The sequence below is a fragment of the Rissa tridactyla genome, chromosome 10 (assembly GCF_028500815.1).
Source record: "Rissa tridactyla isolate bRisTri1 chromosome 10, bRisTri1.patW.cur.20221130, whole genome shotgun sequence".
Taxonomy (NCBI): Eukaryota; Metazoa; Chordata; class Aves; order Charadriiformes; family Laridae; genus Rissa; species Rissa tridactyla.
In genome coordinates, this window is record NC_071475.1 from 8,000,461 (window position 1) to 8,019,153 (window position 18,693).

An 18,693-nucleotide genomic window follows, 5' to 3' on the forward strand; every position below is an offset into this window, starting at 1 on the left:
CTCTGCTTTGCTTGGAGAATTTTCCTGAGCCCAGCCCTTGCTGTTATTTGCTGTTGGCTGCGGTACCAGCATCGCTCTTCCCTTCTGCAGGGATCGTGTTGGCATGGGCCAAATCACGTCCAACAGAGTTCATCCCTGTTGATTTCCAGTTACATCTGATTTAATGCTATCGATGGGCATTAACTCCTTTTCCAGCAGGACTTTGACCCATTTTTCTTTCCCTCTGCTCACCAGCAGCCCTCACTAGCTGTCTGACACCCCCTCCCCCCCCACCCCCACCCCAGCCTCTACACCCGAGTTTTGTTATTAATGATTGTTATGAACTCTCCGTCTTCGAAGCAGGAGCGATTTACTTTTGATCGATGTCTGGCATCCAGTAATTTCACGCAACAGTGGAGAGAGACTCCCTTCTGCTGCGCTACGGCAGGAAGCCTCGGGGAGACAGATGTGCTCGCTCTCCTGCCCTTGCATCCCGCCCTGCCCTTCCCCAAATCATCTCCTCCATCTAGTGCTACCCGGATTGCAGGCGAGATGAAATTTAAGGCGTTGAGACACCAGCTCTCCCCGATATCAGGGTGAGTTACTGATTTTCAGTGCCTCACATGGAGCTTCATGTGACAGTGATAACCACTGATCTGGCCTAAAACACAATGTATTTTGATTGTCGTCATCCAGAAAATCACCCTTATTTTGAAGCAGACCAGGTCGTCCCAAGATCACTAATGACAATGCTTAGATTGGACCCATACTCTGACATTATAATGCCAGTGTTTCTGCTGGTATATTTGGGATAGAAATAGGTATTTATGTTTTTTTTATTTTGTTCATTGATGCTGCTTATGTTTTTAGCCGTACAATGGATGAAACTGCAACTGGCATTACGATAGGAAAGTTTAATGATCCCAGTTATCTTCTTGAACGTATCTTTGGCTATTTTCATCCATAGAAATAAAACTTCTACTGGCTGCCAGACATCCTCAGCTGTTTTGCAATCACCATACATAAAGGCGGAACAGATTGACCAAGCAATGACCCTGAACAATTGCCTACGTTAAGTGGTAATGAAGAAGATCAGGAGTTCCATGGCTGGCAGAAGTGATGCACAGGAAAGGAGCAGAGTCACCTCCTGCCACCGACCAGGCGCTGCTGGTGGAGAACAGCAACACGTCAATTACCCAAACCATCGGGCAGGCGGTTTTCTCCTCTCGCTTTGCTGAGGACCATGCTGTCAGTGGGGACTTCCCAGAGGAAAGCTGTTGGACCAACCTCGAAGAAACCACGCGGTCCTCATCACAAATGCTGCACACGTTCACGGGAAACGCAGAGTCTGAAACAGACCCTTTCCCAAATAATGCTGCAGCGAACTCATGAGTGGTCACCGTAACTTTTATTTGATAGCATAAGGCAGAATTTAGAGTACATTGCTCTTCTCTTAATCTAACCTGTATTATCCTCTCTAACTCTGATCCCCCCAAGCAGATCCAAACCACGCTGCTCCTGTCTGGCCTGTCAGTCACTCTCCTCCACAAAGTTATTCTGGAGTCATTTCGATAGTGACAGCCACAGCTCCTTCAGCTCATTTACCCTCCCTTGCTACTTAACCACCTGAGCACAACCGTTCCCAGCCAAAAGCCGCTGGTAGGGAGAAAAAGGCCAAGCAAAGAGAAAATCCACAAGCAGAAAGGTGAATGAAGAACCAAGTTAGAAAGTGACTGAAAACGGCTGCTCGATATCTTACACTTTTGAGAATTTGGATATGCACAGGGAGGGAGGGGAAGGAGTGAGCCTCCAAGCCACAAGGAGACAGTGGGTACAGCGATGAGGAACTGTCGCTGATAGCACACCCTGCATCAGAAATAAAGAGCACTGGGTTTTAATGTGATTTTAAAACATAAAGTGCTGCATTTGGCAAAGGACATTCTCATCAAACGTAACAGGCAACACCTGATTTAATAAAATTATTGTGTCAGTAGTTTCTCCATGAAACCACATCTCTGTTTTGCAGCTATTTTTTCATCCCTGGTCTCAGCTCCGCACGCGGGCGCGCAAGACTCCTGGTAATGGCAGCCAAACACATGCCTGCAGCTCATTTCCACAATGTTGTACAACATGAGCTCGCCAGCAAACTGGCAGAAATACCAGCAGGATAAATGACGGGTGTCAAGAACAAATAAGAGACCATTTAATTACTCTACTATTAGAATTTTATAATTTAAACCACCCAAAAGACTTTCTCGCCGTTGTCTCTGGACTTAGCTAGGTCACAAAAGGAGCTAGTTATGTTTAGCAAAACCCTCCACAAAAGCCAACATCTCATGGTCCTCAACCTGGGAACCAGAAAACTCTTCACTGATGCTCCTGCTACTAAGAAATAGAGAAATAGCCAAGGAGTAAAGCCTTACGCTCGATGCCTCCCTCCAGCATCCTACTGCAATCTGTTACCTGCCAGGATCTCCTAACTTTGTTGGTGACCTGGTATCTTGCTTTTGGTCCTACATTTTGGTCCTACATTTTACCTTTTTTATGTTGACACCTGGAGCAAAATACCCTCAGTATAGATCTTGCCCAATTTCCCTTCCTGTGGACTAATGACGACTGGAGACCTGCAAGATCACTGCTGTTCCCAGCACAGCTGTAAACACGGGTGGTAGCGGTCAAGACACAGAAACGAGCACGGGGCACGTCCCGGCGCACATGAGAACAAGTAGGTGCATTTACATGAGCCCAGTGACACAAGGATGTCACGATGTTCAGACTCCAACTTCCAACCCATGCTGTAGTCTCCTGGGCCACCAGCACTCAGGGCTGTGCTGGGAAACTCCGCTCGCTTCCCCACCACGGCTATCGATGTTTAACACCCACAGTCTCCAACTTCACCGCATCTACAGCACAGCACACGTGCCCCTGAGGTCTGACTTCAAGGTGGCTGCTCGAGAGGTTTACGCCTCTCTCCAGGTCTTCCCATACTACACGGGGAACTTCAGCTCAATATTGCCTTTAATCTCAAAATACTCTTCAGCGTTCCTTAATGGCTGTTACGCCATCACACTCTCTGTTAAATGCAACCACTTTCCCTCATTCATTGCAATGACACTTCTACAAAGGCTTCACACGGAATGATGAAGAATGTTGCGCCATCTCCTCCCCATCTTCTTACTGTCCTCTATTTCAGAGACAAAGGAACTGGACCCAAAGGCTACAGCACATGAAAAACGCATGCGTAGGGCACTCCTGCTAGAAACATCGCTGCCGCCCTGCATTACACAGCAAAGTCTGTGTGGCGGAGGCCAGCACGGTTTTTATACGACTTTAAGCTATTATAGCTGCCTTTTAAATACATGAGAGGCTGTATTTGAAGCTGTCTTGCATCCAATTCCCTATTGAACTCGCACTCTAATTTCTCACAAAACATGAGTAGAATCAGATGTTCCAGAAAAAACACGGTATATTGAATATGAAAACTCAACACCGAAACAGAGGTAAGGAACAGGTTACATAAGTTGCATTCCCTGTAGTTTGGGATATTGCTACTGAGCCTTTGAAATGCATGAAATTTAGTTTGTTGATCATTTCCCAATTTATAGTCAGCTCACTGGGAACAAACACGCGCCTACTTTGATATCCTTTTGAAGAAAATTCTTGGCACCTCATTTCTCTTAAGAAATATACCTATTCTCTTTTTATTTTGGTACTTTTTTTAGACACAAACTGGAAGATTAACCCAGCTGTATTTTATATTCATGCAGTACTTGCTATGGCCTGATCCATCTGACTCCCAAAGTTTCTTCTGAATTAGAATGACACTGTCTATCACATCCCAAGCTGTGGCATGAAGCATTTGTCAAATAACACGGAAACACTGGTAGTCTGAAGGATGAAATGTAGAGGAGGAAAGGACTAGTGCATAACACATCTTTTTTAAATAATTCTCTTTTCTGGAACGCTGAACACAGTATGGATTGCAAAGGGGTAGAAGCAGCCTTGGAGAAGCCGCGTCTTTCGGAAATAAAGATTAGAGAAATTCAGTAAAATATTAACACAGAACTTTCAAAATATTCGCTTAGTGGATGATGTATGTCATGAGAATAATCTAAGATGATAAAAAGAAAACTGAAAGAGTAGCACGTGTCGTTAGGCTAGCGCAGCTCGGTGAAAACCAATCCCAGTTCTCTGACAAGACGTTGCTGTTGAAACAAAAGACACCGGAGCTCTGGCACAAGCTTCCACCACGACCACATACACCCCCTTCTATGTGCAACTACTACGGTATCTTTACGTTTTGCTCACGAGACGGGCACTGGAAGTTCCCCAGGAAAGCACTGGGATTTCAGTGCTGAAATACACGAGTGAGGGTTGAAGCGCTGCAAAGCACTCAGGTTTTCATATGGAATTCAAATTAGATTTAAAGGCCCATGCGCAAAATTAAATTCTAGGGGCCGCATTGTATTTCCAGTTAAAAGGAAGAGAGAGAGAGAGAGGCATTGACACAGCGCAGGGTCATGCACCAGTTATGTCTTATTAAGTATTCCAGCCTTCCTTAAGATAAGCATCACATATGGGTTCTTTTGCAGTTAGCAGTTCCTCGCTTAAAGAGAGAGAGGTCTGGATAACACCCCTTCTGTCTCCCGGGGCCTCCTGGGCTGATTGACAGGAACATGTACTGCAGGGAACAAATGCTGCTTAAAGGAAAAACAAGATTACTTTCTCTGGAGGGGGCCAGTGGGGTCATTTCTTTGTCACATCTTCTGCCTGCCATCTCTGGTTGAGGAAAAGGCAAAGAGGAGGAGTGACATTTTCCTTTCCTAACAAAACACAGGAGAAGCTGAAGAAGTGGTTTTTACGAATGATGGCTTGCACCAAATTCAATGTAAGGGAAGCAAGAGAGATTGCTCAAAATAAGCATGGCATTTTGAGAGCCAAATACCACCTCCGGGAACCAGACTGCATGGAAGCACAACTCAAAATGCACCCTACAACCCATTGCAGTTACATTTTAGGTTGGGGTTTTTTTTTTTTTGTTTTGTTTTGTTTTTTTTTTTTTTTGAGATCAGCAACAAACATATGATTTTATGCATCACCTTTGGCTACCAGCCCCTTGTGATGGACAACGTTTGGCTTGGCTTCTCCTTGGGCAGACCCATCAGGTGTTTTGAGGCTGGGCCACCCTGCGCAGTGTCAACGTGCCCCATGAGATCGCTGGGTTTTTCACTGCAAAGAGTTTTCCCTGAATTCTGCAACTTCCTCTGCACTTGCTCCCTCATTTCTCATCAGTAGCCTCCTCTCTGCCAATATAAAGGGAACACCTCCGAGTTTTCTATTTTGTGCCATCCCAAATCTCCTCTCCACTGAAATGGTTTTAAGCTATAATTCCTGAATGTTGTCACTTTTAATGATGCTCAAGAACTTTTCCTAATTCTTTAGCTCCTACAAAACCTTCCCCACTGCCTCAGCATCTCCCCCTGCACAGCTGTGCCGGGAACGGTCCATCTTCTGTAACAAAGCTCAGAGGTGGAAGCAGCCAGGCATTTGCAGAGGCAGCAGACACCAGAACAGCTCTCCCAGTTAATTATCTCAGGGCTAAAGTGTTTCCCTTCCCAGAGACCTCTGCTAGTCTGCAAACGGCAGCATCAGCAGATCATCAGCTACTTCAATCCTTCCTACTTTTCCCCAGTTGCTCCTACCTAGAGCCAGGAACTCACCACTCAACTTATTCTTTCCAAAATGCAAGGTGGTGGCAAGGAAATACAATTGTATTAATAAACATCCATTTGAAATGAGGGTCCCGATCTGAAGAAAAAAAAAAAAAATCTGGCTAAGAAGCAGGATAGTCATGCCAACAATTAGATTTTCAGTGAGAGAAAAGAATTAGCAGTCCCTAAATAGAGGGGTTAAGATAGATTGAAAATGTCAAGTTATTGATGTTTTATAAGGTAACCATGGTTATTTTTTATGCATTCCTTTGCAGCATGAATGCAGATGATGAAAAGTATTCATGGGCCAATTGAAACAAAAATAAAACTGAAGAGATATCTTGATGGTAATTTAAACCTTAAACTGCGGAAATTAATCAGTCCACACAGACAACGAAGAGTGTTCAGCTGATAGTATACCACAAAACCCCCTTGCTAAATAGACGAATAAAAACCATTTCACAAAGGATGAACATCTTGAAAATCATCCTGACTTTAGCCCTAACGTACCTGCAGGGATCAATATCGCTGGAGCAGGACAGATCCAGTCTGATGCGTGAAGTTGCCCATGTGGCCTCTGGATAAAGCACAATTTCTCTAATTTAATTTGCACAAGCTGCTGGAAACGCAGAGGACGGCGGGTCCCGGGTGCTGCAGCCCCTCGGTGCTGCCCAGTGAGGGGGGTCGCCAGTGGTCTGGATGCACTACGCTACTGCTGCTTCTTGAGATAATTCTGCATGTGTTTCCATTAGACTAACGAGCTCTCTTGGTCGCACTTACCTCGTGGGCGAGTGGTATCACCCCTTACAGAGAGGGCAGGGGAGCAGATCGGATTGGGGGACGGGAAATGGCGAGGGTGCCCAGTTGTGACAATTAATGACCAGGGCCTACAGGAAGGATGGGGAGGGACTCTTTGTCAGGGAGTGTAATGATAGGACACGGGGTAACGGCCTCAAACTGAAAGAGGGGAGATTTAGATTGGATATCCGGAAGAAATTCTTTACTGTGAGGGTGGTGAGCCCCTGGCCCAGGCTGCCCAGAGAAGCTGTGGCTGCCCCTTCCCTGGAGGTGTTCAAGGCCAGGCTGGATGGGGCTTTGAGCAGCCTGGTCTGGTGGGAGGTGTCCCTGCCCAGGGCAGGGGATTAGAAATGGATGACATTTAAGGTCCCTTCCAACCCAAACCGTTCTGTGATTAAGCGAACTAAATTAGGGCTTTGGTTCAGAGGAGACCCTGTGGACTTCTGCAGCAAATCAGGAATTAAATCAATCTCCAGAACCCCATGGCGGAGGGGATCCCAGCAGCCAAAACGTTTTGTGTGGCAGGAAAGAGTAGAAATAAGAGGCTGCTCTTCAATTCTTGAACCTGTCTGCATGGTGACACCATTTTCCATCCCTTAAATAATACACCATAACAAGCCGCTGCTTGTTTTGGTAGAAGAAGTGACATTTGGCCAGGCTGCAGAGAGGCATCCATGCCCCTAGACCCCGAGGGAAGGCTGGCAGGAGGAAGCGTGGGAAGGACTCAGTGCAGAAGATTTCTTCAGTCCAATAAACATCTCTGGTTAGTGTTAGAAGAAAACAACTGACTTTTCCTCTGCAAGTCTTCCCTATTGTTGCATGGCACTATAATTTCTCTGCTAAATGCCTGCTCTTCAGATGCATAATCTAGCCTGGTTTCTGTAAAGGGGCTGTACAACCAGAAGATGTCCATAGTAGGGCCAGAACTCCAAGTTCCTAGTGCACGAAAACATACATCCCCAACTGGCAGCTAACAGGGTTAAAACACCCTCTGATTAAATGAAAGCATCTTTAATTAGTTTAATTGACCATGCCTCAGCCAAGACCATCTGCTCAGCAGCATTTGCCTTCTCTTTGCAGGAGCGATTGATCAGCCATAGCTACAGAATACAGCATTAGGCTACATCAGATTTATTTTGTGTAATAGAAGAGCTAATTTGCTTTAAATTTAATTACAGGGGCCAAGATTGCTCTCAAAGTCCATAACAGCACAGAACACAAGCTGATCCTACAGCTAATGGAGGCACACGTAGGTCCGTACGTGCCTGTGCAAACCGGACACGTGGTGCCGACAGCTCGGGGCAGCGGGTGCCACCCTGGCAGAGAGCGATCGTTGCATCGTCCTCTCCAAAAGGCAGCCGCCCCACGGCACGCTGCCAGGCTGGCAGGGCCACCCCGCTCGCCACCACGTCCCCCTCCAACCGGCTGAGCTCCTCCCCACAGCTCTCCGTTGGATGCTGGAGGAGACTGGGTGTCGGATGCTGGAGGAGAGAGACATCCCATCTCAACCACCTCTCCTGCTCTTAATTATAAAGACACTAAATGATGCATCACCTGCAGGGTCACTGTAGGGAACTGCTCTGTACCTCCTGGGTGAACTCCATCAGCAAACTTCTCCCGTATGGAGCCAGACATCACACTCACCCCGTCCCTCTCGGCCTCTCCTCCCTCCCATGCCAACGTCATTCTTCAAAATATCACACCCCAAGCCGACGAAGAAAGGCAATTTCCCCTACCCCTCACCCCGCAAAGGACCACGTGTATCTATGTCGTGTTACTACAAAGGGGAAAATTTCATTCACTTCCCAACGTGTTTTCCTTTTTCAGTTTCCCATTGGGCGCTAAATCACTGCCGTCTTTGGGAGATGCTCGAGCCCTGGCAGGGATGCTGCGGCTGCCGCTGCCTGCTACAGAAGTAATTACAACCTGCAGAAGGCTCCAGGCTGCCATTTCCGTTTCCATGGAAATAAATACTGAATTACTGAAAACAGAGTATGATGCTTTATGGATTTTGAGGCTTTTGATCATCTCAAAACCACCTTAACTTAATTTTTATTGGTCGTGGCTTTGTTTTAAGCGGGGGGGGGGAAATAACGCTCACAGTGTGGAAATAGGCAGAGCAACCAAAAGGTGTTTTGAAGGAGTGAAAGAGGCAGGGAAAAGAAAAGCCAAGGGGTCTGGCTGATGCCCTGGGGATTTGCAAGGGGGACAACGGTGCTGGCCGAAGCTGCTGGTTGTCCGCAGCATCCAGGTCTCCAGCCCTGGAGAGAGGAGCCCGTAGAGGCTTGTTGGTCCTTGCCCACAGCCCCGGCTCGCCACCACCGCCCCGTGATGGTCCGTGTGCAGGGGCTCTGGGGCTGGAGCAAATCTCCTGCCCTTTTGGAGGGGTCATTATAGCCAGCGTTAGTGCTTAAATCCCCAGAACTGCAGATGGCCATTTCATAGCTGCTGAGCTTCCAGACGAAGCTAGAATAAAAAGGAATTGATGTATGTTCTTAAAAAATGATGAACCGGGAGCAGAAGGGAGTGATCTGATACTAAATCCCTGTATCTCTGAATTGGAAGGACACAGAGATGTGCACAGACAGGTAACTCCACGCCGTGCGCAACGATCCCGGGCTCAATTCTCATTGCTAGGCACAGCCGGGAATTTTTCATCGCAACAAACCAAATGAAACGCTTGGTTTGGGGAGGATACACGCAAACTGAACATTTATTCCGAGGTCACCTTAACCTTCACCTCACCATCTGAGCTGTTACAGTGCCTCACGTGAGTTTCTGTCCTTGCTTGCTTCTCCCCTACCTTGGGCTGCATCTTCCAAGGACCACCGCAGCACCTCTGCAATGGGCTCAACGCGCCACAGCGAGTCCAGAAACGAAGTTTGGGCAAACCACCTGAACTGCAGAGCGGAGAGAGGGGCAGAAGGGCGAGACACCACCTCAGCGAATCACCTCTAATACTGACTTGAGGTAAAATCAAACATTTGATTCAGGACAGAAATCCTAAATAGCTTTTCTGCTAACACTTCTGGAACTGATTTTTTTGGCAGAGGAACTTTCGGCTTTGTGAGAAATGTCAGCCTTTGGACACAGTGTCCTAATTCAGCTGCAAAAATAAATGTCAAAACAGTGAATTCTAGTTTTAAGGCAGCGCTGGTGGGCAAAATTTGGGTTGAAATGTTTGCTAGCTACAATCACACACCCCCAAAACCTGCGAAAGAATTCCAGTTGCGCTGGTTAGAGGCTTTCATCCCTTTACGTGAAATAGCCACCAGGCAGCGAGGGGACTTGGTCTGTGTTGTAGCCCACCCACACACGCACACTTCTCTGATGCTTGACCTTCTACCTGGATGGACAGGAATATATGCTGAAAAACCATGACCGTGTTATTACTCAGCAGGTTTGCCATGCATATATTTAGCTATATAAATGTAATATCTAAGGGAATCAGGTGAAATTGGAAGCTTAGCACAGGTATTTTGCACATTTAACAGGAATGCCACAGTGTACGGGACTCTTCAGGCCCAGGAAACAAGAAAAAGTCTGACTGTGGAGCCTGTGAGTTCAGACAGTCCTGCAGGGACAGCCCAAGCATCCAGGACTCCCTCTGAAGTGGGAAGATGGAAGTGCACAGCTCATCACAGATGTGGTCAGGGTTAACTGAACAGCACCGTACTAGCTCCTTCTCTTCTCACTGTAGCTAAAAATTGCTTTCAAACACAGCTTGAGATAGAAAAGTAAATCACCGCCCTACGGCTGGGGAAGAACAAGACGGGGAGAACACCACAGCCTGATTTTCAGAGACGCTGCTGCAATTCAGCCGTCATGAAGGTCAGTGGGAAATACAGGGCTCGTGCCCAAGGACGCGCCGGCAGCAGCAAAGACCCAAATTTGGAATCGCCCCGCACTTACAGAAAATAGCTCCTGTATGCCTCTTCCACAGTCACAGCTTAATTACAAAGCAGAAGAGCTAAGTTCAAGCCTTGCCAATGGGTTCTGGACCAGAAACCCAAGACTGAAACACACTTCGCGCTCCACGATGCCTCTCGCACAGCAGAGGAGCTCGCTGCTGGAGCCAGAGATACCCAATTTCCACGCTGACTCCAGCGGAGCAGAAACACCAAGCCACATAGCATGTGTTATGCAAAAAACTTAAGCCTCTGTGTATTATTTACAATGTTCTAGTCAGAGGTTGTGCTTAACACCACCGTTATCTCCACAACCATTCGGCTACAACACCACTTCCCATCTTTGTTTCCTAGAAGCTTTTCCAAGTGCATCAATCCCTTTTGCTCTGCTGCTATCTCAGATCCTGCTGTATCACTTCTATCACATTAAGAATACACTTATCTCATACTACCTGGGCATATTGTACTAGGAAAAAAACAATCCCTTTAGAAATCATCCTCCTTCTGCACAAACAAAATATTATTTCAGAAGTGAATGGAATTGCTGTCCCAGTGATATAATCATTACGCAATTAGTGAGTATGATGTAACAGGCGGCCACATAGAGAAAAGCATCTTCTTCCAGACCACAGAAGCAGCTCAAGCAAGTGTTTGGGGTTCTCGGCACCATTCCTGCTCATGCTTTAGGAGGACAATAACTAGGCAAAGCCTCCTTACCCCTTGCCTCCTTGCACAGCCTCCGGGGCAGTCTCACCCTGCACACCAAAGCAAGGGAGAGCAGCCACCCCCTCCGCTCCCAGCAACGGGAGCAACAGGAGAAATCGATGGGCTTTGTTTTTCCAAGCACAGGTGACTGACTGATAAACTGCATTAACAGCTGCCGCTCCAGAAAGAGTGATGGCATTCGGACAGACTGCCAGGGAAAAGGCTCCGTTTCCCAACTTCTCCTATGCACGGCAGGTGAGTGTAAGTCAAGAAATACGTGTAGCTTATAACCCTGCCAAACCACCGCTGGGCAGGTCGCGATTGCCCCCAGGTCTGTTCGGGAGGTTTGCTCAGTCTCAGTGTACGGCCAGCGGCTGGCACCGTGGCTGGCTGCCGAGCCAGGGCCCGCGGTGGGCTCTGGAAGGAGCTGCCCAAGGGAGGAAAGCAAATGTATTAACCACCCACATACGCGCAACTTGAGCCTGCACAACATTTCTGGGAATACTGTAATTTCAGCACATCCAGGAAAACACCAGACAGTGTTTTCCTTTTACTTAAAACTTATTCCCAAACAGAATATATGAAATATTTTGTTCTATGAAACAGGTGACAGAAGCCTTCAACCAAATTATTAAGGAAAACATTTAAGTTGTACTTCCAATTAACTCTGATGAGACAAGAGTCAGACCAACAGAGTCAGGGTGTCTTCACAGGGAGGGAAATGAGCACTGCTTAGGCTGACTCTGACCGAAATGCAATCGGACTGAAACAAAACAGCACGATGGAAATAAATGACCATTTTTAGGGGTTATAGGGCCAGTGCCCTAAACTCCAACAGTACAGCTGCAGGCGCAGGCTGAGAGGTGTTTGCAAACCCAGCCGGGGCAGGGAGCTCGCTGCGGACTCCAGGATGGGCTGGCAGAGGTGTTTACAGAAGATGGCCTGTCAAACAGAGACACACAGATGCAGCAAATGAAAACTTATGAAAATGCAAAGTGCTGGTGGTGGGGAGAGAGCCATGGCTGGAAGGAAGACCTGCAGAAGCACATCCCAGCCCTGCCATGCCCATAGCACACACGTACACGCAAAGCCGGCAGCCGTTCCTCCCCGCCAGCTGCCCCGGGTCCTCTCCCGCCCAGCGCCCATCCATCCTGTACACGCGATTCTTCCCTCTCCAGACGGCTCTGGTGTTAGGGTTGTAATGTTGGCGGGTGCCTCTGGCTCCCTAATTGGTATCAGACTTCCCACCCTGGAGATGCTGCCGGTGCAGAGCGGCTCAGCACGGTCCAAGGGGTGACGGCACGGGAGAGTTCCCGAGCCATGCAGAGGGCAGTGCCCAGGGCTTGCCGTGCATCTCCAGCCTGCAGCAATCCGGCACCCAGCTGCTGTCCCGGCTTTGAAATCCGCCCTGTGCGAACACCAAGAGCTTTTGGAGTAGGAAATAATTGCCACTAAAGTTTAGGAGGAAAAGGGAAAAAACTCCTTTTTCAGGGCTGATGCCAATGCTTCATTGTGAGAGATCAGAAGAAAAATTTCATGGGGGAAAGCGGGGGGTTACCAAATCGCATATCATTTTCTGCTCTCCCCTGCAGCTCGGCTGCAGAAAACATGCCTCCCAAGGGGCATGCACCTTCGACTTTTGCCAGGATCTCTCCATACAAGCTAAGCAAACAAAAAAAATTTATAAGTTGATAGGTTTTACTTATACCCTACAACAGGCTGGCTACGAGTGATGGCTGAGACCCTGCGGGAAGGAGGAGTGGTCAACAGCAATTTTGGTGCTTCACGGCAAGACAGAAGCTCTCCTAAGGGCTGCCAGTGACCGGAGAGCTCCAGAGATCCCTCTGGTATAGCCCGGACGATGTGACCACAGGTAGCACCGAAATCAGTGTCCCCACAGCGAAGCCTGCCGTTCCCCCAGGTCCCCGCTGCTGCCTTCCCTGCAGACCTCATGGGAGAGGGAGCAGTGACCTGCTCCCACCTCCGCTCCCCGCGAGGCCGGCTCCCACCCCACCGGCACTGGGGCACCGCAACCACCCACGCCGTACCCCAGGAAAACACCCAACGGCTGAACAATCGCTGGCCTGGCAGCTTTCTGAGACGTGCGTTGTATAAAGGGCTTTCCCTTCTGCATAGCTAATCCCCGCTATCCAGGTATTAAAAACAGAGTAACTCCTGCGCTAATAACTCACTTTCAACAGAAATTATGTCTTTCTCTAAAAGCTTAAATTACAGGTTTGCCGCCTCCCGAGTATTTAGAAAAGACCCAGAATTAAATCCTTCACTTTCAGAGTAAAACCAGGACCTACTGCTGGAAACAGGTTGCTCGATGCAACAGGGCAATTCGCAGGGAGCAGCCACTGGGCTCACGGTGTCAGCCAGCGAGGCTCTCGTAAGCAGAGATCATCCACAAAGCAGGGCAGCCATAAATACCGTTTTCTGCATCACTGGGAACCACAAAACAAGGGCAGGATCACACACACGCTCACACAAAGCCACCCTTAGTTCCTTAGCCGAGCGCAGGCCAAGGCAGGATGAGAGACATGGTTTAAGTTTAAAACAAACCGGCACCGCAGAACTGACTCAGCTCTCAACACATCACTGAAAACATTACGGTTTTGATTTTTAAGAAGTCCTCCAAGAGAGGATGAAGGCACGAAATCTGGTTTGTAAACATAATTTATGAGGACCGATGCAGTCCTTGCTGTTGCCTTTTTGCTATGAAGGCGCCTTACAGGGACATTTATTATCCCCTCCCCACTCTGCCATTAAGGTCTGAGATGAAGAAGAACAAATGCAAGATAATTAAGCTCTTTACAGGAGAGAAAAAAAAAACAGATCAAACATAATTTTCTATGTCTTGAAAAGAATTGGAAATGTCTAGACAGAAGACAGACAGAATTGGTCTCAAATGTATTAATTTCAATAAGAAGTTGAACCTCTGAATTACAGGGAAGAGACTGAGATCTGCTGCTCCTCCAAAAACTTTCCACAGCATTACCTTACCCTCCCCGTGACTCTGACATCCTTTATCCCGCCTGCGATATTTATATCCGATAGCACGGGACCGTAATCTGGGTCACCGGCAGCCTGGACAGCCACCGACAGCCCTCAGCGAGAGCTGCTGGAAACGCAAACAGTGCTGCAGAGTCCCAGCTCCACACCTCTGGGGAACTGGCTCTTACTGGGGGAAAAAAAGGAAGGAATGAGGAAAGGTTTTCATCTGTTTGGGAACTCGTAGAACACGCAGAGCTGCCCCGAGGTCATGGGGGCTTTGGGATGCTCTCTCCTTCCACCGCGGGCACGCAGAGGCTCCCTCTACATAAGGAGAACCCGTACAACCTCAATAAGTGAGTATGCATAAGACATCCACCCCCAGGGGCATCTCAGCTTCAGCTACTACTAAGGTTATTGTAGGCTGTGAGAACGTACTACTGTCATTTAGATTGGTGATGTGACAGCGGAAAGGCACGCGAGTAACAGCAAAACTGCTCACTTAAGGCACCATCAAAGACCTGCTCATCCAGACACTGAGCTGGAGGAATAACATTTTCCCATCTCAGCAATCCTATGGGATTTCAGGAAAGAAAACTTTAAATAAAGACCTTCTAAAACATCTGCAGAAAACCCTGAGCAACAAACCAAGAGAAAACAACCATAAGCAAGAGAAGCAGGCCCACTTGGACAGCCAGAACATAGCTGGCAGTGCAGAAGTCCCACCATGAACCAAAACCCCCTTCCCCCGTGGAAGTTCTCTCTGAGACTTCGGTCAGAGCCAGAGTTTCCAGTTCATAACAGCAGTATTTCCCATTGGCAAGCCCTTCCCCAAGAAAACCCCTTCTGTTCCCACCCAGAGCAGGAGAAGGACCTTACCTGACACGCATTGTACAGAAGCTGATGCTCAAATTTCTTGATCCCCAAAATGTTCTGGAACATCTCGTAGAGCTGCTCCTTGCTGAGGATGAGCTCTGAGGCAGCGCTCGCCGTCATCCTGGCCTGCTGCTTGCGGGGATCCTCTTCCCCACGGTAAATAGCATCAAACTTTGCCATCCAAGAGCTCAGGACCGTCTCCTTGCTGAGGCCATCAATTTCTGGCAGGCTGCGCACTCTCTTCTCAATGTGCTTCTTGAAGACCTCCCGGGAATCATTCGCTGAGCACCCTCCGCTCTGCACCATCCTAGCAACGCGGTCGCTTTTCAGAAATACCTGCAAAAAAAGGGGTGATTTCAAATGGTGTCAGTTAAAAAAAATAAATCCCCCCAAAGTACCACAAGTGAAACCATGAAGTAAACGTAGTTTCACTGCTGGGAAGCCCACTAACTGGCTGCCAGTACACTTTCCAATGCCCCACTCAACCACCACGTGTTGCCAGATGGACAGAGGTTTCATCTGTACTTTGGGAAGCATAATGAAATCAGGTGAAGCTTCTGCTTTGTGTCCACTGAAGTGCGAACGTTTTGATGCAATTAGGACTTCATGCGGTGTTGAGGTCGCACCTCAACAGATACATAAATGCTCTTTGGGAAAGCAGGATTATATTTTGCTCTATCAGATGTTTTAATAAGGAAGTTATTGCACAACTATGTTCACCTAGCCAAATTCTGCCTTGTTAGAGGGAGCCCAGTCATCCTACCCAAGTCAGGAGCGTGGCATTGCATTTATGCTGGTGGCCAGATCCCTTGGAAACTTCTGACCAGTGCATGGACCAGGCTTACATGAAAATAAAACACAGGGGAGATCTTTGCAGACTGTATTGTATTTGCATCATATTCATTAATGTAGTGTTACCTTCAGTTAAATAACACGTGTGTTCCTCACTTCTCCCATACCCTAGGCTTTCCAACTTGGGAACCAGCACTAGAAGAGCACCATTAAAATGCCCTGGGGAAAGGACAGGGACAAATGGCCTGATCTTTGCAAACTGATGGGTAAACACCAAGACAACTCAGATGACTAGAAGGTGCCATGGCCACAGGTGGATAAGGCCAAATCCCTTCCTGCTCCCGCTCTGCTGAAGTAGCCTGGGATGGTTCAGCACGGCTTGGGAAGGCCCTGCAGAGAGAGCAGCCTGCACGGAGCAGGACACCAACAGCAGGAGGAAGGCAGAAGGCGTTTGATGAAGATGCTCTTCCCACTGCAGGAGCAGCAGAAGGGTCAAAATATAACAGACCCCCGCAGACCAGGAGATGCCATGGGAGCAATGCAGAGCTAGAGGGTGAGAGAGGGACAGGGGGCTATTGCGTTGGCTCTCCTCTCCCAAGCCCCGAACACAGGAGAGCAATCGATGCCCAGCGAGAACTGCTGTTTTATAAATGATGCTGAGAATGGATGAATGCAGCAGGCTGGGAAGAAGTTGTGCCAGCACCGGGGTGTATCTGTCAGCTCTGAATAATTAAAGAGCTTGAGGATGACCTAAGGACATGGCAGATTCTTTTATACCACTCGGCAACATGGCACTCCGTGTTCCCAGATGCTTGATGGCACAGGCAGCTGTTGGGAGTAGTAGTGGGTTTTGCTCCAGGACCAGCCCAGAAATGCTGCTGAGGAAGAACAGGGCTGTTTCCTTCCAACATCACTGTGCTGGGGAGCGCTCGCTGCAGACAAGAAAGGCAGGATTCCACCAACAGCCTCTTCAGTTCATGCTGAAATGATACCAGCATACGTTTTGTTTCCTTGCAGAGCTTAAATATGAGTGATAACACCCTGGGTGCGAGCAGGTGCTTGCAGGTAATAGGTGAGAGCTATCAAAATCCAAGATGCCGGTGCAGCCGAGGAAGTCCCAAGCACACCAACTGCTGGAAATGGTGGGAGGTCACGGCGAACAGCCCTGCTGCGGCATCCTCAGCTCCTGCATCCCCTCTTTAATCATCCGCTCCAGGCGCCTTTGGCCTGACCCTGCATGACAGGGCTAACGGCTTCCCATGGCCGCCAGCACCAGTGGCTGTTGTTACCCATGGTCCTCACCCCCGTCGGAGGGGTGACGGCATCGTGAGCAGAGGGACCCGTCTCCCCATCTCCCCTCAGCCCGGATTTATCCTGCCTGGGAGCGGAGCAGGAGCCCGCAGAGGAAGGGAGGGCTGCGGCTGGCAGGGAGGAGGCAGGCGCGGGGGAGTGCCAGTCAGACACAAAGCAGCAGAAAAAGACCGTGAAATAGGAAGATTAAAAAAAGATAAAAGAGGTGTTTTGTCCTGCAGAGCGAGCTGCTTTCTTTAGAAAATACCAGGTCAATCGCCCAGCTGTAAGTGTGCCCGGTAGGATTGCCAGGAGTCAAGAACTGCTGGAGCAAAATCCTAGCGCGGGTGCGTACACCAGCACGTGCAGAAGGGAACTGGCCTCCGTGAGCTGGGTCAGGCGTCTCCCGCCACATCCATAGATATGCCTCCCACGTCACATGTGGCCCCGGCCCTATCTGCCCACAGCAGAGTGGAAACGGGTCTAACGAAGCATTTCCATAATACCCACTGAAGGGACTGCTGCATAAATTGCTGGTTGACAGACGAAGCTTTACTCATCAGAAGTGAAAGGATATGAGAAAAGCTCTCCTGGAGCGTCTCTTAGCGTGTGCTGGGCCTGTCTCGCACACAAGGGTCTGCAGCATCCCTGCAGGCACAGCGGTGCTTTGCAGACCAGCAGCAGAGCCCGCTCAGATCACTCAATCTTTTAATTTGATAGCAGCCTGTGAACTAGTCTAAGGCTGACAACCACACGCTTACCCCTTGACAGCAGACTTAACAGCAGAATGTGGCCATGCAAACACATTCAGGGCAAGGGCAAAGGCATTCCTGGCCTACGATGTCACCTTTACCTCTTTTTCTCCAGCAAAAAAAAAAAATTAAAAAAAAAATCATTCCCCAGGTAATGAACCTATTCTGCACTGTAAGTAAGTGGACCCCTTAGAAACGTGACCTGCACAGGGATGGCCAGTTTCAGCTGGGCAAAAACCCCAAGTTTTAGTATTTTCCAAGCCATCACGCAGCTTTATACGTCAGTACCTAAACGCCGATTTCTAGATGGCACCCATCCAAGGGACAGTTAATTGCACAAACCCCTGAGCTTTGGCAGGAGCTGAGATAAGCAGGATCGTCTGCGATTGCCCCGTGGCTGAACCGAGGGTGGGCACCTCTCTGCAGAGAGGGGAGGCAGGAGAAGCGTCAGCAGGGAATGCTGCTCGGGCGCTCGGAGGGGGCAGAGGCTTTGCCTTGTGCCACCGCAGATGGAGGACACACGCAGCCACACGCTACAGCTGCACAGCAGCTGAAAGTACCCAGCCGTAAATCAAAGGAGACCTACAGCTAAAAAGAAGAAAAAGAAAGTTGCGCTACAGGACACGGAGCGATGCATTATGCTTTTTGTGGCCTGTTTTAAGTAGGACAGAGCCAGTAGAGCATCCAGTTGAACTGAAGACATAGGGTTTGGAGACATCTAGTGCTGATCAACTGCTCTTGGTAAGTTTGATCACTTGGGGTAATTATACGGCACCGAGCTTCTAGAGCTGGTCAGGACACACTTTCAGCCAGACCCACCAGTGAAACGGGGATGTATTTTGCCTGCTTTTGAGCAGTTCCCTTTGCTGCCCAATAGTCTTTTCTGAA

The 18,693-nt window shown here is 48.6% G+C and overlaps 1 protein-coding gene across 2 annotated transcripts in view; it reads right to left on the minus strand.

Annotated features, from left to right (window-relative positions):
* Nucleotides 1–18,693, minus strand: part of CADPS (calcium dependent secretion activator) — a 221,572-nt gene that overhangs the window by 157,182 nt on the left and 45,697 nt on the right. For both annotated transcript variants that reach the window (XM_054216196.1, XM_054216195.1), the window contains exon 3: nucleotides 14,975–15,307. In XM_054216196.1, coding sequence (XP_054072171.1) covers nucleotides 14,975–15,307 — 333 coding nt within the window. The remainder of the gene's footprint in view (nucleotides 1–14,974; nucleotides 15,308–18,693) is intronic.